The 24399-nt window shown below is 40.0% G+C and overlaps 1 protein-coding gene across 1 annotated transcript; it reads left to right on the forward strand.

The window, feature by feature from the left end:
* The first annotated feature begins 704 nt into the window (after positions 1-704).
* LOC145403574 (serine/threonine/tyrosine-interacting protein-like) lies at positions 705-17336 on the forward strand. Its single transcript, XM_080275252.1, has 5 exons — positions 705-732; positions 6586-6701; positions 9110-9207; positions 10999-11187; positions 16949-17336. Exons 2-5 carry the CDS (start codon positions 6591-6593, stop codon positions 17334-17336), a joined length of 786 nt encoding a protein of 261 aa, XP_080131378.1. The 5' UTR covers positions 705-732; positions 6586-6590.
* Positions 17337-24399: the final 7063 nt, after the last annotated feature.

Consider the following 24399-nt stretch of genomic DNA (forward strand, 5'->3'; position numbering starts at 1 on the left):
GTTCTGTCTGCTGCCAGCACGGCCACCATGCCTGCTTCCTGGAGTGGCTATCCAGACCACAATAAGCACAACGAAAATCTATGTCTGTTGAAAAGTCGTGAATAATGAAATTATCTTGAGTTCATTTTATGTAGCAATTTGTGCTACTTTCTTCTCATTCTGAGTATCAAATCTTTCTCAGATAATGGATGATTCTAAACATTGCTATTTTCCTGTTAAACGTGGTGGAACCTGAGCTAATGTGGCCTAATCTTGACACTGTACAACGATTAACTACCGTACCTTAGACTACCTCTTGCTAAATTACAGCGATAATTAAAAGAGACTAAAACCATAATATACGATTTAACATTACTAGTGGATACTATCCTTACTGAGCTGCAAATTTAATTTGACTATTTGGTAATATGTGTGTGTAGCAAGCTAATCTGCATATATAAATATATTAGTCTCTTAACCCACGAGTACTAGCTGGAGCAACTTCCTCGGGGGGATGTGTGGAGAGGACGCAGTGACAGCGTTGGTTCTTCTGGAGCATTAAATAGCTTATTCCTTCGACGACAGTGAAAACACTTTCTGCTGTGTTCAGTGTGCCAAGGGGCAGAGGGTGTTCAGTGTGTGTCAGCTGATGAGCGTTGTGTGGTGTTCCTGATGGTCTGAGTGTAATCACTGTATTACAGGGGCTTGGGGGAGAGGCTCGTGGCTGCTGCCCTCTCAATCTCAGTCTCACAGGTCAGTGTTACCCTCACACCTGTATGGTGGTAAGTCGAACTGATTATCATGTTCATATGGTGTGTGGAAGCACAGGTAATGGTACATTATTATGAACCAAACCCACTGGCGTTTTTTTAGCTAAGTATAAATTCCATAACCACATAGCCTAGATCCTTGGACACAAATGGATTGAAACCGCAGTGCTGAATTTGGTGAATTTTCATGCTTGCCAACAACCCATATAATAGACTTAGCCTGATTTTTTACTGCTGGGTACTAGTGTACAAAGCACTAACCTAACCATTGACATCACACTATGCATTTTTGGGTAAAAACCATTTTTACATACCAGAATGGCAAGCTGAGCAACTGTCACTTTCAAGTGGTGTGTTGTGTCAGCGTGCTGCCAAATGACAACAAGGCAGATAGAGATTAGTATCGATTCTGCAGAGAGAATCATTGACAGACTGTCCTGTAGCTCTGTATACCTGTACCAATTGGTGCTTTGTTTCTAACATTGAACAGTGAACTTCATATGTTCAGAAGATGATAAAGAGGCCATGGTGAGGTGTATTTACAAATGTTATCCATGGCTGGTCATTGAAGAGTGAATGATGGTTTTATAACACCAGAAGAAATTCAAAGTAGTTAAGGACAAAATTTTTGCTCTGTTTCAGCAATACGGTACATTTCATTATTATTACTGGTACCTTGTGCTGTGATGGAGTATTTGATTTAGCATTGCAAAATTAATACAGTATTAAGCTCATTTGACTTCATGGTGGTAGATGGTGATGACCATCATCCATTCACTAGCTGTAGTGCTGCCTACTTCTTCCTTCACCTTTGTCATTCTTTTTCTGTCTGCCCTCCTTTTTTCCTATTTCCCCCATCTTTCCTGTCACTTTTTATTACTCTTGTCTCCCTTTCAGGTGGTTTTACATTGTGTGACATGCCTAATGGCTTCCTGTAAAACAGGAAACCATTTACAACACTGGGTGGTAACCATATAACCAACCCATACGTGTTGCCTATGTGTCAGCAAGTGGGTTGGCAGAGGCTTAGTGCCGCTTCCCATAAATCACTTAAAGACAAATGGCCACCCATTATGGGGTAATGGCATCTGGCTATAGATAGAGATAGACTGTTCATCCCAAGAGCAAACCTCAAGCCTAAACTGTTATCCATTTCTCATAGTAACGGGAGTCCCACTGGCTGTTGGTCGTTTTGGCTACTGGTTCATGGAAATGGCTAACATATTCGCTGTGTTTTGCCCAGTGTGATGCCATAAGTTAACAGTAGCTAAACTGATCCTCCAGTAGTACCGGTAGTGGTAATTATGCTGTTATGAAAGTGAATGCCACTTTTTTGTTTTCTTTACTGTTTCACATCAAGCTTATTTAAATATTGTAGTTTTAATACGTTTAAAGAATGTTTCTGCGCATTTAAGTTTGAAGTTTATGTAGCTACGTTTTTATTTATTGCAGTGATCTAAAAGAGCTTCCATTTTATAATATACTGGTATGGTATTGTATTTTCTACATAATATATGACCAAACTGTGAAAGTACTGTAATTGTGGAGATACATAATGCTGAAGTTATTGTTAAAAACCCCTTAATTTTGTGTACAAACCAGACTGAGCAGTACGTAAATTAACCCTAAAAGCAGTGGGCTATTCTGTTGTCCTAATTTGGGTATTCAGTCACTCTTTTCTGTATAAGTTAGGCATCAAAAAAGAATTACTGAACTCTGTGATGAATTTTTATCCTTATCAGAAACTTTTAAGCATTTGTAATGGTAGCTCATGTAGTTTTTTTTTTTTCTTCTTCTTTTTTTAAGCTAGGCACAATGACTAAGTCATATACCGTACTGTGAGATGTTATCTATTATCTTGGTCATACTATTCCACCATTAAAAGACAGGACATCAATATAGACGGAAATTATAGGGCAGAGTACAGTACAGTAAGCCCTTGTTGTAAGCCTCCTATTTTGATGTTTCTCTTTGCATTTATTAGTTTTGATTCGTTTGGTTTATAAAGGCTTCAGCATTCTTTCATGCATCAGCCTTAGTCTCCCAATGGTTGCTGTCCATGCTGCATGATCTCTGGCAACTTTCCCATTCAGTCTGAACCAAGAGGTCACACTGTCACCCCATCCCAGGTCTTTTTTGGTCTGCCTCTCACAGCCCTACCCTGGGCTTTCACACTTCTCACCTTCTACACCAAGTTGTCTTCTTCCATCTTCTTAGCGTGCTTGAACCATCTCAGTCTACTCCTCATTATGACACTACAGTTAATATGGTACATTCAAGTCCCATCACTTTGATGTAGTGCTGCCTACTTCTTCCTTAGCCTTTATCACTCTTTTTCTGTGCCTGCCATCCTCTCTTCCAATTTCTCCCATCTTTACTGTCACTACTTAATGCTTTTCTTTCCATTACAGGTGGCTTTACATTGAGTGACAAGCCAAATGGTTTCCTGTAAGCCAAGAAACCATTTACAACACTGGGTGGTAACCATGTAACCAAACCATACGTGCTTCCTACGTGTCAAGTGGGTTGGTGGAGGGTTAGTGCCCCTCTCTGTAAAACAAATAACTCAGAGTCTAATGGCCACCCCATGTCTGGCAGTAGATAGATAGATAGAAGTCCCATCCTTCCTCTCAACTCTTCAATTTCAGTCCCAGTCCTCCCAGAGCTCTCTTTCAGTGATATACTACATATCCATTTGATCATTATCATTTCTGTATGTTTAAGCCTGTTCAGTAGTTCTTCTATTACTTTATGTTCTTAGTAAAATGCAGAGAATTCCATCACAGTTCCATTGCTGTCAGTTAAACTCGTATGCCGCTTTCCCCCAATTTGCAGTACCAATTGTATAGAAAAGGTTCATATTTTCAAACACATCCCATTAGTAAGAAAATGATTGCCTGTTGTAGGTAAGGCAAATACCAACCCAACCTAACCAGATGTGATCCCTGATCAGTTCTCTGGACAGTTTCCCATTCTTCATCAAGACCTTTTTCCTGACATTTGCTTGCATTTGTTTAGATTTATAGATAGTAGGACAGTGTGGAAAAGCCTGCACATGTGAGGATGCGGTAAAGTAAAACATCATGGAGTTAAACTATCAGAACAGTGGAGGTATTTGTAGCCTGCACTCTTAGCAAACATCTCTGGGTTTGAATTTCCCCAGCATACACAGTGTTTTCACAGATAACGTTCAGGATCACTTGATCTTAAAACGTGATGATGAATGTAACACGAAGCATCCTGAATTTTGTCCTTAATGCATCATGGAGATTTGTCACCAGAAGCATCTGAATGCCTGTTGGGGTGAAGAAACTACTTTTTTTTATCACATAGGCCTAACTATATCTGTACAGATATAGCTTAACATTGCCTCATGCACATTTAATCCTTCCATCTCCACCCCCTATCTCTTGCCTCCCACCCTCCCTCTGCCTTCATTACCATCCTCCACCTTGAGGATGAATGATAATTATGTTCAGTAATGTTACAGTTCTGAGTATTTTGCTGACTGTATTGGTAAATTCATTAGCATTGTTAAGTAATAAGTGTCTGTAGTGTATGACCAAGGCTGTATGATTGTGCCTTATTCTTAGTAGGTACTGTAATAGTGAGCATTAAAGTATCAGGTGGCACATCGTAAGTCTCTGTCAGTGGCTACATCTTGTGATGCTGCCATTAATATAGCTGCTTTGTCATATCTTTGCATAGCCCATGACCACATTTGGAAGAACACGGTCTTTGGAGGGTGTCCTTGAGTTACGGTAGTTGTTTTACAGGGAGGGGCACTAACCCTCTGCCAACCCGCTTGATGACACATAGAGAACACATTTGGGTTGGTTGTATGGTTACCACCCAGTGTTGTAAATGGTTTCCTGGCTTACAGAAAATTGTTACTCTTGTCACTCAGGGTAAAGCCATCTGAGAAGGAAGGAACAGTAATAACAAGTGACAGGAAAGATAGGAGAAGTAGGAAGAGAGGAGGCCAGACACAGAAAAAGAATGATAAAGGTGAAGAAAGAAGTAGGTAGCACTGCATCAAGTGAATGGATGATGGTTGCCACCTCCTGCCACAAAAGGGCATAAAAAGGGATAATTAGAGTGTACAAAGTAGTAAATAAATGCCACTCTTTCATCCCAGCATTAAAAGAAAATAACTTCATTCTCCCATCTATCTTCATGGTCAGGTGGGTTTAAGTGTTTATAAAAGTGTTACTTACTTAGGAATACATTAAATTTTCAATAAGTTATGTAACACAACATGCAAATATTTATTGTTTGAGAAAAAAACATTTAATTTTAGATGCTTGATATATATTAATTACAGTATGTGGATTAATGTTATACACTGCTGTCTTCTGGTGCAGTAGTATCAGCAGACATAACTACATGTTAAGTTCAACATCTGTAGATAATGACATACAGTATCTGTGTAGAGTTGGGTGATAGGATAAGGTAACAAAAAGCCTAATTGAAAGAAGAAATACATAGTAAATGGTGGCAGTGAGACGAGACACAGGCAGTGAACAGTATCGGGTATGTGTGTGTGTGGGGTTGGGGGGAGGGATGATTAAGTGTAGCTAAACAATCAATTTCATGTCTCATCATTTTAGCCATGTTGAATTATGTCTATTTGTCTGGGCAAAATCCTACGAATAGACAATGTTTTGTTTATTCTGGGTGGGGTGACTATACATCTACTGCATGTGGTCTGACAGTGGAATGGTAGGGGGGGGTGGGATTGCCAGAGATGCCAGGCAACCCTCTCTAATGCTGTAGGATCAGTGTAGGCCAACCACACAGTACACCTCAGCACCGACTTGTCTTCAGGGGATGCTTGATCAATCACTCCCATTTTTTTGTATGTCAAATGTATTTTGTTGCCTTCTCAAGCACCAGAATAATTTATCCCAGTGAATGCTTCAGTTTAGTACAAGATTTATTTAGAGCGAGTCTCTTTAGATCCTGTCATGTTGAATTGACATCCTACTGTATTACAGAATTGCTTTATATTCATTGCATGAGAGTTTGCTGCTAGAGGTGTTGGTAAGTCAACCTCAAGGCTATGGACAGGGGCTGACATCTTGTTTTCCTCTGCTTTTTTTTTTTTCCCTCACATTTGCTGGGCTGGGTCGGGGTTTATCTTTCTGCGCAAATTGTGTATAGCTCCTATCAGCCCCGCATAAATTGAGGGTCTGCTCATCTGCCTTATGGGAAACCACATTGTTCATTCACAGGATTGTTTTTATAACTCTCTCAGTAGACCTATTCATCAGTAATTATTGTGCTCTATTTAGTGTCCACTTTTGTATGAGGACACAGTTACAGTCTTTTCCCACTCACTGTCATTTACTCATTTCCCTGAAACAGGACATTGCACAAATACTCTTGGTTGCATTTTACCTTTTTTTTTTTTTTTTTAAATTATTTTATTTATTTATTTATTTTTTTATTCCGTCTCTCTCAGCATCAGTACCCCTCTGATTCTTTGAGCCTGTCATATCCTTCTGCACTTCTGCGTTTGACACATTTGGACACCCTTATTCTTTTTCTGTGCACCACCAAACAGAGTCATGTTGTCTTCACTCTGCTTCCATCCCATTCATCTAGTTTCTTTTTTCATTATACCCCATGATGTTTCTTTTGTTTGCTAAATTTTTTTCCAGTGTTATTTTTCATATCCTCCCGTTCTTTTTTTTTTCTTACTCTCATTTCTGCATTTTAGCATTATTCAGTATATAAAATGCATACCGGGTGTTATATCTTATGTAAACTTCATTTACAGTATCTGTTCTTGTACCATTCACAATTATTGGTACAGTAATGTGTATGTGTACAGGGGTTATGGTTGTGCAAGTAATGGAGGTGGACTGGATGTATGCGATGCGGCGGGAGATGCAAGAGATCCTGCCTGGCCTTTACCTTGGACCCTACAATGCTGCCACCAAATCCAGGGTCAGTCGCCATCACAGTACACTGCATCTCATTGTATTACACTGCTTGTAGAGTTGTTATAGCATGTCTGTACTAAACTCCCAAAGTTCCATAGCCCTTTTCAGCTGAGTTGATGGCCAAGTGTAATCAAATTGGAGGTTAACCCTCCTTATTCAGGTGGAGTCCTCTGTTGTTTAATTTTGCTGCTGCCATATTATTTCTTTCAACTTAGGATAGGTATCTCATTCTGAAGGGGTTTATTAAGGCTGCAGGTGTATCTGATCCCTCCAGTTTGAAAAGTCTGTTCCATGATGAATACTGTTGATGTTAAGAGTTAGTCTGAGTAAGATGAAAAATATATCCCAGTCTCAGTGTGTTAGGGAAACAATTCCTACTTCATAAATAAGACATGGATTTTCATGCAACAACAACATAGTGTTTCATGTATCAGAGTGACCTGATTTCTGTCAAATAAAATCAACTGTCTATAGTAGAACTGCCTAACTTATATGAGTAGGCCTGTCAGTATGATAGTGAATTTTATCTGTTTAACAGTTTTGTTGGGACTGGTAATCACTTCATATTTTATTCAGGCCATTATCAGATTATTGTACTTGGCAGAGGGAGACCCCTGACCCCAGCCTGATGGAGAGATTATAAATCTATCTCATTTAACCATTTGTTGAACAGGATACCACTTAGGATAGGTATTTTATTCAGCTGAGGGAATCCTTTGGCCAACCACTTTTGGTGGTCTGGTAGCTAGAATCTCACTTTTGGAGAGACAGAATTGTACTGTGCACAGGTTCAGTACCCATGAGAAAAATAGAGGGTTTTTGTTTATGTAAGGTCATCATATGGAGTGTATTGGTTTATATATCCATATTTTAAAAATGTTATTCAACACTGGCAGCCGTCAGGCAAAGCAGTATCATGTGTTAGGGAGAATAACTAGAATAAGTATTACTTAATATATCAGGGCTGGTGAAGACCAAGGTTTTACAGTACAACAAGAGTGAATGCCAGGCAGAAGGTAGTGCCCAACCAGGCAAAAGGTTTGCAAAATGCAGCCATCAATCCCTTCAGTCTGATCATGTATTTCTATATTCTTGCCAACTTCAGACAGTTTTATTCAGTTAAAGAGAGCTTTTTGAAATGAAATGGTTGATTGCAACCCTCAGTAATCCTTTCACTGCTAGGGTGCTCTTTTGGAGAGAATAATGTCATGTGATACCTGCAAGATTAAACTACAGGAGACATCACCAGATAGAAGAGATAAATAGTTTGGACCACTGTAACCTAGCCTTGGGCCCTAAACCTCTAAGTGGGTAGTATGGGATTATTTGTACTGTAATTTGCCATTTTTACTTCCATTGAGGAGTGGAGTGTTCAGTTTGTTTTGTCAATTGGCAAGAGAAAGTGTGAGTTCCCTCTTCATTATAATTCCATGCATTAAGATTTTTTTTTTTTTTTGGGGGGGGGGGGGGTGATATTGAATTATGATGCTTTAGAGAAGAAAATTATTGGTGTTCCTGATTCTGAAGTATGTAACCATAGGACTGCTGCTTCTGCCACATTTAGCTCCTTCTATCTGATGATGTCCTTTATAATTTATTTTTGGTATCTTAAATCAGTTTCATTTACCTTTAGGGAAACTTCTCATAGCAGGAAGGATAGACATATTCTCCATTAAAACTTATTCATTTAGAAAGGTCTTCCTTGAGCCAAATGTGGAATAATCAGGTGGTAGCAGGAGTGAACTAGGAAATAAGTACAGTACGGTAATTGGATTTAAGGAGTTAGGATACAGTGGTTTTTATGTCTTCAAGTTAAACTCAAACCTGGAACATAAATACAGAGACATGGAGGTTTCTCCCTTGGTGGTGAGTGAGCTGAAAAGGACGCAGAATGTGCTATGGTCATTTTTTTTTTTTTCCTCTAGAATAGAATAAAGCCCATGTTATCCACCCTTTCTGCTGTTCTTTTTCAGTCATTAGTCCACAGTAAATTACAGAAGAATTGTCTTTTACATTTTCATTGTTATATCAGAATCTGAATAGCCAGCTTTCTACAGTGTACAGTACCAGTTGTATGGAAATTATTGTGATATTTATTAACACATTCTTGTGATATAATGAGAACAGCCTGTATCTCCTCCTTTTGTGTTTTTTTGTTCTTTGTTTCTTGATTTTACTGTGCCAACACTTATATGGGAATTAGTGTTGGAATGATTATGGTAATGTTGTTGGTTAGTGGTCTTACTACTATGCTTTCTCTTTCTTTTTGTTCGCTACCTGCTGTATCCCATTCCTTAGGAATTAGAGTTGGTGATGGTGATGATAATGATGAGAAGTATCTGCATTGCCATTAATTGTTACATTCCACAGCAAACTTGTTTACAGTATTAGTTACACAAATATTTTTTTCAGTTCAAAACACTGCTGGACCATGGGATCACTCACATCATCTGTGTCCGCCAGAGTATAGAGGCGCACATGGTCAGAGCAAACTTTCCAGATAAGATTAAGTGAGTACCATCTTCTTTAAGGTTCTTAAGTTATACAGTCTCAGTTTTTTATACATTTACAGAATGAATACATGGTGAGTAGACTATGCTTACCAAGTACCATACCATTTATTATTAATCCCTTCATTGCTATAATGTATTTTTTATTGTATTTACAACCTGGGTGGTAACCATATAACCAAACCATACGTGCTCCCTATGTGTCAACAAGTGGGTTGGTGGAGGGTTAGTGCCCCTCCCCATAAAACAAACAACTCAAAGTTAAATGGTCACCCCTTATGGGATTATGGCATCTGGCAATAGATAGATAGATAGATTTTTGTTATTGTCAGATGATTTTATTCAGCTTGGGTACATCTCTTATATTGACAGGAATTAGAAGAGGCTGTTTCTATCAAACCCCCTTGACTGTTAAGGTGTCTTTCCCAAGATGAATAGAAATCTCTGAGGGTAACAAGATTGAGAGATGAAAATACATCACTACTGGTAATGAATAGATTAACTTAAGGCATCAGTATCCTTAAGACATCCCTCTCATAACACCTTGAATCTGGGTGACTTCCTTATTTAGTTGAACCTGGCTACTACCATGTGATATTATTCAGCTTTTAAAAGGTCTTTCATAGAAGGGGTTTATCATCATCTAACCCTGTGTTGCCACATGAGGAGCGTAGGAGCCCAGGGCATGACAAGTTGGCCCCGACATTTAAGATGAGAGTGACCAACCTCCCATATCCCAGAGTGGCATAACATGAGCAGTAATCCCCAACCACCCCATGGATGTAAACCTGCCCATGCTCAATCTGATTGGAGCACCTTAATTACCCACTAATGCACCAGGCACTATAATTTGGTTATATGATTACCACCCGGCATAGTAAATGGTTTCCTGGCGTACAGGAAACCATTTGGCATGTTGCTTAGTGTAGAGTCACCTGTAGACAGAAGGAAGAGGAATGAGTGAAGGAAAGAAAGACAGAAGAGGAGGGAAGAAAGAGACAAAAGGGCAGTCACCCAAGAGCAGCGCTACATCAAGTGAGTGAAGGGGTTTATTAGTTATATCTATCTCCTCTAGATTGAAGAGTCCATCACTAGTTGAATAAAAATCATCAGGCGATGGTAAGCATAAAATAAACATCGCAGCACTCAGTGGATTAACTGTTTTCACTGGTATAAACTTGAAGTGGAATGGAAAGGCCAGTAGGTAGCCACTCTACAAGCTTTCCAATGAAGCACTACATCACAGTCATACAGTTTAAGTCCAAGCTAAGATCATCACTCTTGATATAACTTTTCCGCACATTCACTACCCTCTAATCTCAAATCTTCCACACATCCATTACCTTACCATCTAAATTCATCTCTTCCTCAGATCCACTACCTTCTAAGCTCTTCAACACATCCATCATCCATCCATCCATCATCCAATCCTACATTGCCCCATGAGGAGCATAGGAGCCCGGGGTTAGGCAGTTGGTCCCAACATTTAAGATGAGAGTGACCAGCCTCACTCATCCCTGAGTGCCATTACATGAGCTATCAACCCCAACCGCCCCATGGATGTAAACCTGCCCATGCTCAATCTGATTGGAGCGCAATTATTACCCACTAAACCACCAGGCGCCAAAATTTGGTTATATGGTTACCACCTAGCTTAGTAAATGGTTTCCTGGTGTACAGGAAACCATTTGGCTTGTCACTCAGTGTAGAGTCCACTATATAATTTCTAAACTCAGCTCTTCCACACGTCCTCTACCTTCCAAGCTTATCTCTTCCACACGTCCACAACAGGTACTTGGTTCTGGACATGGCAGACAACCTGACTCAGAACCTCATTGGACACTTAGGAGAATGCCGAAGGTTCATCGAGGAGTGTTTGTTGTCTGGCGGCAAGTGTTTGGTTCATGGCAACCTGGGCATCTCTCGCAGTGCTGCCATTGTTGTGGCATATGTCATGGAGAAACAGGGGATGACATACAAGTGAGTTAATCCACAACTTTGAAATATTAGTGCAGTCACTCGTCAGCAACATTGTGTCATTTTGTTTCACCTACCGGTAAGTAATAATGATGAATGTTACACATGATTTGCTTCAGTGGTTTATTGTTTAGTTATTTTCATATTTAATTAGTTATATATGCTTTAAGCCCTGTATTATTTATCGTGGTGCTTGTAGCTGTCTCCTGTGATGTCAGAACTGGGCTCCTGTGGGAGATGTTGTCTGCTGATGACTAGTTGTTGATTGTGGAGAATGAGAAGGTTTTGGAAGAAAGATTTAGGAAGTTGAGAGATGGAATGGGGTACAAGAGTTTAAGAGTTGTTGTTGATGTTGACCAACCTGTTTCATTGCCTATGGCCTCTTGTCTTTTAAACGCAGTGAGTCCAGGCATCTCGAAATGAACAGATCTTGAATTTGGCTCTCAGTTATCTTGTTTTTATTTTGTCTTGGAACATTTTGCAGGCTTCTAGCCTTTGTTTCCTTCTTCCTTGTGTAAAAAAAATAAATTAAAGTGTCTGGTTGAGTAGACTTTTCAAATGCAAGGAAGCATCTGCCCCTGCAGGGCCATCCCATGTGGTTGACAGTGCCTCTTAACAGTAAGATGTGGGGAAAAGTGTTGAGGTTTGGTTCTTGGATGGAAACTGCATTTGCATCTCACCATCCACTTAACACGGGTATCATAGCAGGCTCCACATCAACAAAAGTGATGATAATTAGGGCAGATGGCAGTACTGTCAAAGCGGAAGGAGTGTGGACATACACAGTTTGCCATAAGTGTGTGGAAGTAATGCGAGTATAAGTGGCTGGGGAATGGCTGGGAGAAGGAGGGAGGTGAGAAGACAGGAAGAAATCAGTAGGATAGAAGTTGTGGAAGCAATGAAGAAAGTTAAATCGGGGAAAGCCCCAGGAATTGATGGAGTGTGTGGTGAAATGCTGAAGCATGGGGGAGAGATAGTAGTAGAATGGACGTGGAAGATGTGCAGATTGGCCTGGGAGGAAGGTAGAGTCCCGGAGGATTGGAAGTCAGGTATAATTATTCCCTTGTACAAAGGAAAAGGGGAAAAAGAAGTGTGTGGTAACCATAGGGGCATTTGTCTTCTTAGTATAATAGGAAAAGTGTATGGTAGGATACTTATTGACAGAGTTAGAGAAAGAACAGAGAAATTAGTTGGAGAAGAACAGGGAGGCTTTAGGAAGGGAAGAGGTTGTGTAGATCAGATATTCATTCTCAGGTCTTTAGTGGAAAAGTTTCTAGAGAAGGGAAAGAAGTTGTATGCGGCATTCATGGATTTGGAGAAAGCATATGACAGGGTGGATAGACAAGGATTGTGGAAAGTGTTAAGAATATATGGAGTAGATGGAAAGTTGTTGAATGCTGTGAAGAGTATGTACGATGGTGTGAAGGCTGCAGTGCGTGTGGATGGTGAACTAAGTGAATTTTTCTCTTTGAAGGTTGGGTTGAAACAGGGATGTGTCATGTCTCCATGGTTGTTCAATCTGTACATGGATGGGGTAATAAAAGAGGTACAAGGCAGGGTAGTGGATGTTGGAGTGGCCATGGTGAGAGAGGATAGTGTTTGGAAACTCCCTGTACTGTTGTTTGCAGATGATACTGTGTTGTTGAGTGAAGACGAAGGAGAGCTGCAAGGCTTGGTGGATGAGTTTGGGAGAGTGTGTAAGAAACAGAATCTAAAGGTGAATGTAGGGAAGAGTAAAGTGATGGTCTTTGAGAGAGGTGAAGTCAGTGAATGTACAGCGAGGTTGGATGGTGAGGAATTGGAAAATGTGAGTACGTTTAAGTACTTGGGTAGTGTGATGAGTAAGGTTGGAGGTTTGGAGGGTGAAGTGCTTGAAAGGGTACAGCAGGGAAGAAAGGTTGCTGGTTCCTTGAAAGCAGTGATAAGAAACAGGGAAGTGAGCATGGAAGTGAAAAAGTTACTACATGACAGTATTGTGATACCAACTCTAACGTACGGAAGTGAAGCTTGGACGTTGTTGGAAGGACACAAGTCAAGAGTGAGAGCAGTGGAAATGAGTTATTTAAGAGGAGCCTGTGGAGTCACATGGAGAGACAGGCTGACGAATGAGGATATAAAGGAGCGTTGTGGTGTTGATGTGGATGTGATAGGAAGCGTTATGAGGAATACACTGAGGTGGTTTGGTCATGTGGAGAGGATGGAGGGTGAAAGACTGACGAAGAGAGTGTATGTGAGTGAGGTGGAGGGGGAAAGAGGGAGGGGGAGGCCGAGGATGAGATGGAGGGATGGGGTGGAGAGGTATATGAGAGAGGGGGGTGTGAGCTGGGAGCAGGGGAGTGAAATGGCAGGGGACAGGGCGACTTGGAGGCGATTTGTTTGTGGCCACCCCAAACGGGATTGAGGCGTCTGGCAATAGATAGATAGATAGATAGATAGTGTGGAAAGTAACCATTTTGTACAGTGTTTAGGATAAGTTGGTGTATAAAAGATATTAGAGGTAGGCTGCAAAATAATGCTGATTTTATATGTGTGGTGTATAGGAGAGATCATACAGAGGAGAGAGGTGGGGAGGGATTAATCTTGCTGGGAGAATCTTGAGTGTTTGGAGGAGTTTTATTATTTGAGAGATGTGATATGTGCTGGAGATGGGCATGGAGCTTGCTCAGTAACAAGGGTAGGGGTAGTTGGAGGAAGTTCAGGGAGTTGTTGCCCCCTGTGACATTGAGAGGGCACTGTCTCCATGATATGGGGTCATTGTATGCAGCATGTGTTAGGAGTGTAATGCTAAATGGTAGTGAGACTTGGACAGTGAAGGGGAAGGATATTCGTTGGCTAAGATGTACAGAGATGGGAATGATTTGATGGATGTAAAATGCATCCTCGAATGATAGGACTAGGGAGTTAGGATTGTGAATGAAGAGTTGAGAGGAAGACTGGGACTATAATGTATTAAAATCGTGATGAGAAGAGGTAGATGGAGATGGTTTGAGCATGTGGAGAGGAAAGAGGATGACATCTGGGTGAGAGTTGTAAACATTGAGGGTAGAGCTGGAAGAGGCAGACTGATAAAAACTTGTGATGAGATAAGTTGTGACCTCTGAGATAAGGGACTGAATAGAGAGGCTGCTAGAGACTGAGCAGCATGGAGAGCTGCCATTGGTGATCAAAGTTGATGCATGCAAGCATGTTAGAGCCTTTATAAATGAAAAAACAAGTGTAATTATTTTAAATAAAAAATTTCAAGCAGCAGAATGTCGTGCAAGTGAGACTCAGGAACCTGTTTTAGGGAAACAAGGAAATCACTTAGAATTATTGTGATATTGGATGTACATTATGGTATTCAGTAGATATTAACATTTTTCAGAATTGACATGAAAAATTTAGCAAGTACATTTGTTTTATTCCTGCATCTTGTATTCTAGTTTTGGATGTGAATTTGTTTTACTTTTGGCTCCCCCAAAGCTATATGGAAAGTGGTGTTTTGAAATATTCTGATCGTAGTGTTGGCCCTGCAGTGTGGTGTGTTCAGAACTTCTTGATAGGGTTAGTATAAGATTGACTGTTACTTTTTTTTTGGGGGGGGAGGGGGGTCAGATTATTTGTATAGTTTTTAAAGTGTATTTTAGATTAATTTTTCTTGTAATTTTTTTAGGTATATTTTTTATTTTGGATTTTATATATAAGGCCAGTCATGGTACCAATATGACTTTTTCAGATTTATTATTTGCATAAGAGGAGAATACTAAATGAAGTATAATGGTGGTGGTATTGTTATCTCAGTTAAGATTGAATGGCACAGTTCATGAAAAGATTACTGTATAATGTAACCAAGTTGTGAGTCAGATAAATACTGTATGTTCATCTCTTTAACATTTACATGTACAGTACAGTATAAAGTACTGTAATACAATTTTCATTACTGTATCTCTAGAAAATTCTTCTTATAGTTATTTTAATCTCTTTCTGGCCTGACAGTTTTGTTTGGAGTAAAAAAAAAAAAAAAAAAAAAAAAAAAACAGGGTGATGTAGTTGACATAGGCCGTATCAAACCCCACTACAGTAATCCCTTGATTATCTGATGTAATAGAGCCAAAGGCATGTCCGGGTAATGGCTCTGTCCGGATAATGGTGTTCTCCCCTGGCCCCCCTTCATACATAACCTAGCTTTGAAAGCTAGTGTAAAAGCTGACAGCAGTACATTGTACAGTACAACACTTGTTCCTGTTGTTTAACCCGTGGATTGCAAGCCACAGCTCAGGCTGGGAAATGCCACGTTGCGAGCCACAGCCCAGGCTGGTAAATGCTGCATTGCGAGCCATAGCTCAGACTAGGAAATGCTGCATTGTGACCCACAGCTCAGGCTGGGAAATGCTGCATTGCGAGCCACAGCTCAGGCTGTGCTAACCTTCCAATGGCCGTGCATCATGGCTCACTACTCCATCCCTGTACAAACTTACACATGGCGTTTCTCGGAGATGGAGAGGGAGAAAGAGAGATTTTTTTTTTTTTTTTTTTACCAGACGATGCCCTTGATGTTTATCTTTAAGTTTATAATAAACAAGGACTATTTTTTTTTTTTTTTTCCACTACTCCACCTCTATACAAACTTACACATGGCACTACACAAAGATGGAGAGATTTTTTTTTTTTTTTTTTCACCGGATGATGCCCTAGATGTTTACCTTCAAGTTTATAATAAACAATTTTTTTTTTTTTTTTTTTTTTTTTTTTTTTGCTCACGACAGGGTTGGATAAAAAAAGTTAATTGCACAATCCACAGGTTAACACTGCTTCATCTGGTCAAGCAGACTTACTGTATAAACCACAGCCAAGCAGTTATCATGGTCAAGCAGACTCATCAACCACAGACAAGCAGTCACCTGCAGGGCCATACCCTGCAATGACATGAAAGAAATGGTTGCACAAGAAAAATGCAGTGGGCACACAAAACATAATGGTACAATGGAATAAAATCATGGTAAAATAGAATAAAATCATGGTACACTACAGTAAGCTAAAATAAAATTGACATTGACACTCAATTCGACTATCCCACATCAATCTTACCCAGGATCTCCCACTTCTCCAGAGTCAGCACTACCCTCTTCCTTTTTTCTGGTGGAGGGGCCATCATCACACATTGTAGGATGAGGCATGCAAGGAATAGCAAGGCCTGAAGCAGGTAGGGAACAAACACAAAAGCCACCACATGCGCCGCTATAACAACTGTCCGAAAGCAGCTGTTCATTACACTGTTGCCACACGGGAACTGAGAACAACTTAAGGGGTCTCTAACAGACATTGGGTGAATACCCAGCCAGACAGTGCGGCGCCACCAGGCTATTCCCGCCCAGCTGGGCAAAATTGTTCACGCGGCCATAATTTCCACCCAGATGCATGCATTTTGTCCGTATAAAATGGAAAAATGTACGAATAATGGTTTTGAACAGCCAGATCACTGCTTCCAAGTAATGGATTGTCCGGGTAACGGATGTCTGGATTATAGAGGGATTACTTTCAGCAATTTTCTCTTAAATCTGAATAAAATAATCGGTATTCAGTGTAACATCTTCATCATTCCACTGTCTTTTTCTGCCTAAAAATGGGGTGAGATAGAATCCAGAGAGCAACAAAAAAAAACTAGAACTAAGGAAAGATAATGTCATGGTAATGAAGGGTTTAAGGAAGTTGTCTGTCATTTAGTGCTATTTACTTTTGCATATTTGTGACTTTATTGTTTATACACTATCATTACTGTTACCAGGGAAGCACTGGAGTTTGTACAAAATCGTCGGTACTGCATCAACCCCAATGATGGATTCAAACAGCAGCTGCGGGAGTATGAGGCAATCTACCGAGCACAGCAGACCTTCCTCCTCAATGGTCAGTGCTCACAGAATAAGGCCAGACTCAAGCGCAAGCATGAACAAACTGTAGACTTGGTTGGGTCAGACTATGATGACTGGAGTGATTTAAATCAAGATGACTTGATGCTACAGAGGCAAACTTTGAATAAGCAAGAGGACAGTTTATGTTTGGAGCACAACCCACACATAGACTGTCAGCCGTCACACCAGGGCACGCTTGGCCTCAGACCGCCAGCACATCAACAGCTACCAGACATTTCAGAAGCAATGGATGCTGTCTCATGATCACACACGCTCTATTTAATGTTCCCTAACCCTTTAACCATGTGAACCTGAAGGTATCTTTTTGCATTTTATTTGTGCTATCTCCAAGACAGTTTTATTCAGCTTATGGGAGGTAAGTCATGTACTCTAGTGGTATGAGGGGTTACGGAAGGCTATATAGTATCTGACCAACCACCCCAGGTTGAAAAGCATCTCTTCAGCCAAATAAAAATGTCATGAGATAGCAGCAGAAAATAAAGGTTAACAGCCACAAGAAATTACTGAATTGGTTCTCAAAAGCACAAAACTTATGATGAAAAATAATAATAAAAGTACATTTCAAACCCAAAACTTTATATATATATATATATATATATATATATATATATATATATATATATGAGTTCTGATGCTCTCAAAATTCTTCCAAAGCTGAGCACTATAAGTGCTTATTAGAAGTAGCTTTTGGGGGACTAATTTTCATTGTTAAATCACATTAAATTAAAGAAAAATTGCTTATTGAAGATGTTACCAAACCCTATCTTAAGATGGAAATTTAAATTTTGATGATGATTCAAGTTCCATTGCTACTGTACCTATAAAGCTGACTCGCTAGTTTCCCACAGTTTACAGAAGCAGTTATCTGGAAAAAGATGTGATATTTTGATACATTACCCTGACTAATATTGGATGAGTGCCTGTACAGTATTGAATTAATTGTGTGATGCAGCATGGACACCCCATTTACTGTTGTGAAAATGAAGTCAGAATTGTTGTTGTGACTCCAGTTTCTTCAAAATGTGAACTCAGCAGACTGCAGGTTGAAATAAACCTTCCCTGGCAGTCAGCCATCCTCCTGGCAAGGATAAAGAGGGAGTTGAGGGATGTTTGTATAACTGGGTGGCAGAGCCACCTGGTTATATTAGTGCCACCACGTGAAGGCATCCGTCACTGTCGCCTCTCAGCAGTATTAGGGCCATATCCCTGTGAACTTAGGATGATTCCTAGCAGCCCATCTAAGCAGTTTATTTTGCAGTCTACAGTATAATATTATCTTGTACCATATATTATTTATGTCTTGTTGATTATGACATAGTTTACTAAATGCAGTAAATGTGTAGCTGTATGAAAATACTTGAAAAAATATGGGCAGATGCATAGGTCTGAAGGTTTAAATTACTGCTGCTTCTGCTGACTAACCTTGTATATGAATGATATAATTTTTTTTTTTAATTGTATGAGTGTTGAAAGTGTGTTGAGTGCAAGTGTATTCTGTATTGGAGGAATTGGTGCTTTGGAGAAACAAAAAACCAGATTATGATAATGATTAATTAGGATTGGGATTCCAGGGGCTTCAGTGGTTTGTGAATGAGTGTCAGGTCCATGTCACTGGGCATTTTTGTGCCACCCCATCATACATGGGAAGAAGACAGGGTGGTGATGTTGATAATTTAGTTTTGACACTGTTTACAGTAACAGTATGCATGGGCATAATACCATGCAGTAACAGTATGCATGAGAATAATACCATGCAGTCTAGAGAAATAACTGGTAAGGAAGGGATGCTTGGAAGCCTCCTGAGTTAAGAAGGTACTGTACTGTTGTTAATATATGTGTACCACTGGTGTTTATATACAGTACTTGGTGTATTTATCAGCAGTTTATTTCAGATTGTTTGAAAGGTTGAATAAAACCATTGAGGGAAGGGTAACATAAGTCCTGAATTACATAAGGATTTATAATTGAAAGTCTAAGTATGTTGTGTCAATATGCAGTAGCTCTCTGTTGACTCCTTCAGTTTGAGAATGTCCCTTTTTATTGTAATTCTTGCCATCATCAGGCTGTTTTATATAAAATAAGAGGGACTTTTCAAACTGGAGGGGTTATAACCTCCAGCAATCCCTTTGCTGTAAGATACCTTTCATAAGGTAAATGAAATCATCTTGTGGTATCAAGAATCAAGTAAGAAAAATGTCCTGTGGCTGAAGGGATTAGTTTTCAGTGCAAGTCCAAGAGAAACTGCTGAATTGTGTACCTTGTAGTTAATTGATTGTTTGTTTTCTTATGTTTAGATGCTTGTGTTTGTTGTTATTATTATTATTATGATTATTATTATTATCATTATTATTATTATTATTATTATTGGCACAGTGATTAATCTCTTCACTTCACTGACATCATGTTTAATTTTGTTTATGTTATTTGCAGTTGATTTTATTCAGCTTAGAATATTCAGATTGGAGAATTTGATACATTACATGCTTCATCAGCCTCCACACTGCATGAGACTTTCTCTTGTGATGAATAAAATTGTTTGGTGGTGGCAGTGTTGTTAAAAGACACTGGGCTGAAATCCCCCACCTGTAGGCCACCAACTTTTTATCAGGGTGTAGGGAGGAAAGTGTAGGACATGTGTTTATCATTGCCACTGTGTAAAGGCATGCTTATCCAACACCTTTCTGGTAACACAAAATACTGTAATCCCCTCGATTATCCAATGCAATAGAGCCAAAGGCATGTCCAGGTAGTGGCTCCGTCTGGATAATGGGCTTCTCCCTGGGCCCCCCTTTGTACAAAACCTAACTTTGAAAGCCAATGTAAAAGGTCGATGCAGTACTTCATACATCACTTGTTTCTGTCGTTTAAAACTAGTTTGTCTGGTCAAGCAGACCTGTAAACCATAGCCAAGCAATTACCATGGTCAAGCAAACCCATCAACCACAGACAAGCACTAACCACTGGGTAAACTACCCAGCCAGACAGGGCAGTGCCACCAGGCTATTTCTGCCTGGCCAGATGGAAATTTTCACATGACCATAATTTCCACACGGACGCAAGCATTTTTGTCCAGATATTATGAAAAAATGTATGAACTAGAATGGCACTCAGTAGATCGCATACCTCCACCAAGACCCAACATGCAGTTCCATTTAATTCAGTTAAGTCTAATCCAATATGGAGAAAGACAATCCCCCTATAAAAGCATATTTAAATCCACTAGGTCCGGAATTTTACATGGATCCGTGCCAAGCTGTACACATTCATAGATACCAACATCCTACATATGCCTGATTTTTTCATCAAGATCTAAGCAATATTCACTGAAAGACTTATGAAATGTCGAAAAATGCCCTGTCTCACAATGTTAAAGAAAGTGGAAAAAAAAAATCCTGGATTTGCACCTTTATACAGATCTGCACCAAAATTTAATGAAGTTTGTTCTGGGCCAAGGCCCATTCTTCTACCAAGTTTTGTGGAAATCCATTTTCTAGTTTTTGTGCAACCTTGCTCACAAACCAACCAACCAACCAACAAACGTAGACAGGGGTGAAAACATAACCTCCTTGGTGGAGGTAATAATGGTTTTGAACAGCCAGATCACAGCATCCAGGTAATGGATTGTCAAGGTAATAGCTGTCCGGATAATCGAGAGATTACTGTATATGTCATCGGATTGAAGGGATTAAAATGTACTTTGTTAGAGGAAGACAAGCTCCTAATCATTGGCAGACATTTTTGGAGTGCCTGTTGTTGTTAGATATGATTTGCCTTTATACCACAAAGAGCAGCCAAGAACCTTACAGAATGGCCTGAGACATTCAGAGAAGGTTAATGTACTGGCCACATACTTCAGCAGTGTGCCTACCAAGGAACCTGAAGGATACTTGCCCAGCCTTCCTACTGTGGATGTACCAGAGTTGTCCAGTGTAGAGTTTTCCGTAAAACAGATACAGAAGACCATCAACCATTTGAGAAGGATAAAGTCCAGAGTCGGATGGTTAGCATCTGAGGGTCTGATAGGAAGGAAAATATAAGCTGGCAAAACCACTGAACATATTATTTGAATGCCCTTCTAACAGTGGCCAGCTACCAGAGGACTGGAGGATAGCACACATTATCCCTGTCTTCATGCAAGGAAACTGCTGTGGCCCAGGAAACTGCAGACCAGTGATCCTTAGCAGTATAATCTACAAGTTAATGGAGTCTGTCTTTCGGGAAAGTATAATGGGTCGTATGAAGGCACATAAATTATACAGTACAAGGCAGTTTAATTTTTTACCAGGGCAGTCTACAGTCCTACAGTTGATAGATCAATGGATGCAAATATTAAACAAAGGAGATGCAGTGGACATAACATACTGTTACTTCAGAAAAGCTTTTGATAAAGTGCCACACAGTGAATTACTGGGAAAATTAAAGAGTTACAGTATCAGTGAAAAGTATTTGAAATGGGTTGGGGCCTTTTCAAATTGTAGGAAACCTTGTGTTGTAGTGAATGGCTAGAATTCTGAATGGCAAGAAGTCCTAACCCATTGACATACCAATGACAACCTGTGTCGTCATGCGTTTGTCAGCCTCTAACGTCAGTATGATGACTTTGCCTGTCATCTGGTGTAATCTCTAAAGAAATATTTAGGGAGTTGTCATTTTTGTTGGGTGACGGGCAAAAGTGGACGGAGCTAAGCCTGCCACAGCTGGTGCGTGCATGCTCACTTGGTTTGTTTGGCTCAGTGTGGTGTGAGGTTCCTCACAAGTTGGATGTACACCTCTTGACCTCCCGCTGAACACTTATGTTCTTTTTTCTTGCGTATATATGCGGCGTTATTATTTAAGAAAATACAACAAATAATGCATTATTGGAAAGGAAATTTCTTCTGCTACATATTGAAGCAAAAAATATTATTACATCTTGAATAGGTTTTTTTTTTTGGCAAATATTTTTTTAAAGGACATTGTTAAACTTTAGCATGTCAGCTAACTTCTACTCACTTTTTTTGCATTTTATTTTGTATATATTGTTTTTTTGGACATTGTATGACAGCAAAAGTCTTCATCTTCAAAATGAGACCAAAGTGGCCTGTCCTACAAGCATTAGAAGTAAAATATCTCTATGCAACTGTTCTGAAAGCTCTTGAGCAAGAGTGACATGCACAGCCCAAATTTACGCTCCTCCCTTGACGTGAAAGGATTTAGCAGAGTCTCTCAGAGGCTGTTGTTGGGACCATCACTGTGTGTGCTGTTTATAAATAACCTGCCAGAAGTTATTAGAAATGGGGGTGAAATATACCGTATTTATATGCTGATGACATGAAAGTTTACAGACAAATTACAAATTAGGATGATTTTACCAAGCTCCAATAAGACATAGGTGCAGTGAAAAGTTGGTTGGAATTGAAAAAGTGACTATCTGAATTTCACCCCAAGAAATGCAGATATGTGAGAATTGGTATATCTAACATTGAAAGTAACAGATACAGTTTGTATAAAGAAATAGCAGAAGAGTACGGTAGTCTGAGAAGGACATAGGAGTAGTGATGGACAAAAGACTAAATATGGCATGCATGGCAGAGAAGATATACAAAGTGAACAGGATAGTGGGCCTTATTAGATGCATATTTGTATCCCTAGATGTGGAAATTTTCAAATCCTTATATTTGACACTTATTGACTCTACAGTATCTGGATTAAGCCAACCAGCTATGGTGTCCATATTTAATTAAAGGCTTAAAGGCAGTTGAAAACGTGCAGTGAAGGGCAGGTTAAATTGTACCACATTGAGGAACCTTACATATGAGGAAAGATTTTAAAAATTAAGATTGTCCACACTAGCCTACAGAAGAGCAAGAGGAAACAAGATGTTATGTGGAATGTATGACCCAGATGTATATCAGGACATTGTTATATTAACCCCTTAAATGCGGATCGTCTCGTTTGCGACGCTCGGCAAAAAGGACATAGCGGCGGAGCGTCGCATTTGCGATTCTAGTAAATTTTGAATAACTGCGGGCAAGCAGGCTCCAGCTGGTATTGTCTATCAGTACCACCACCCTCTAGCTACAACTAGCATACTTTACCTTTGTACTACTGACCTCAGTTGTTGCCAAGTATCGCGTTTTCCCCCTGTCCCCCCCCCACCACGGCCCGGCCAGCCTGGCTGTGATACATGGCAGTGCTCTGAGCGCTCAGAACTGTAAATCTGCGCTCTCCTCTCACAAGCAGTTTATGCTACTAGGAAACGCTTGTTTCCCCAGTTGTAACACTAGCTTTTTTTCTCACGGTTTGCCCCTGTTTAGCGTCAGTTTACTGCAGGCTTTCAAAGTGACATTATGGCGAGTTCTAGCTCTTCCCAGTCAGTGCAAGCGGCCGACAGGAACAAGAATAAAGTGACGGGCGTAAGGCAGAATAAAAAGCGCGCCGTGGTGATCTTTTGGGAAGTAATATGATTGAAAATAATGTAGTATACATGTTTTTAGCTGTGAAAATGGAAATGTTTGTTGAGTGACGGGAAGACCGCCGCCACAGTGCATGTCGGCTGTACGCTTCGTTGATTTTAGCCTTATTTTCAGTGCTTATTGTACAAATACGGATTCCTAACTACCTTTACGTTGTAGTATAAAGTTTACTGTGACAGAATGAGGCTGTGGTAGAGGGGAAACCGGGTTGCTGGAGGTGTGAAAGTGAAGATTTGGTTACCCAACTTTGCAAGTCTCCACAAGTCCTTGGGTAGTCCACGAAGGCTCAACACCTGTCTCTGGAGAAAGCTGAATGTAAGTACTATCTGCCATACCAAGTATAATGTTCTAGGGTTAATCTCTGATTTTTGGCGAATATTTTCCTACAGGTACTCAGACCGCGATACAACCCTGCCACTCGGGGGGGAACTACTGTACACGGCCGCGTTTAAGGGGTTAAGAGTGGACCAGGCAACAAGAGGACATCATGTGAAAACGTTTGAGGAAAGATTGCGATGTAATAAGAGAAAGAATCCTTTTTTGCAGTAGAGTAACAAATAATTGGAATATGTTGCCCCATTATGTAATTGAAGCAAAATCAGGTCTTATGTTTTGAAAAAGGTTGGATAAGGCTTGGACTAACCAGATATATACAACTACAAAGATAAAATTACTAAATTTAGCCCAACCACCAGCACCACTTACTCAGCTGGAAGTTCAGAACTGGATACCCAGGTGTAGCAGCCTCTTCCAGAAAATCTTATGTGAGAGTCTCTGAGTTTATGTTGTATCTGGGTGGCATGGCAGTCTTTGTAGCACTTTGTGTTCAGGAATTTATCTTGTATATTACA

This window comes from Coenobita brevimanus, chromosome 61 (genome assembly GCF_032717465.1).
Source record: "Coenobita brevimanus isolate Jiangsu-jjx chromosome 61, ASM3271746v2, whole genome shotgun sequence".
Lineage (NCBI taxonomy): Eukaryota > Metazoa > Arthropoda > Malacostraca > Decapoda > Coenobitidae > Coenobita > Coenobita brevimanus.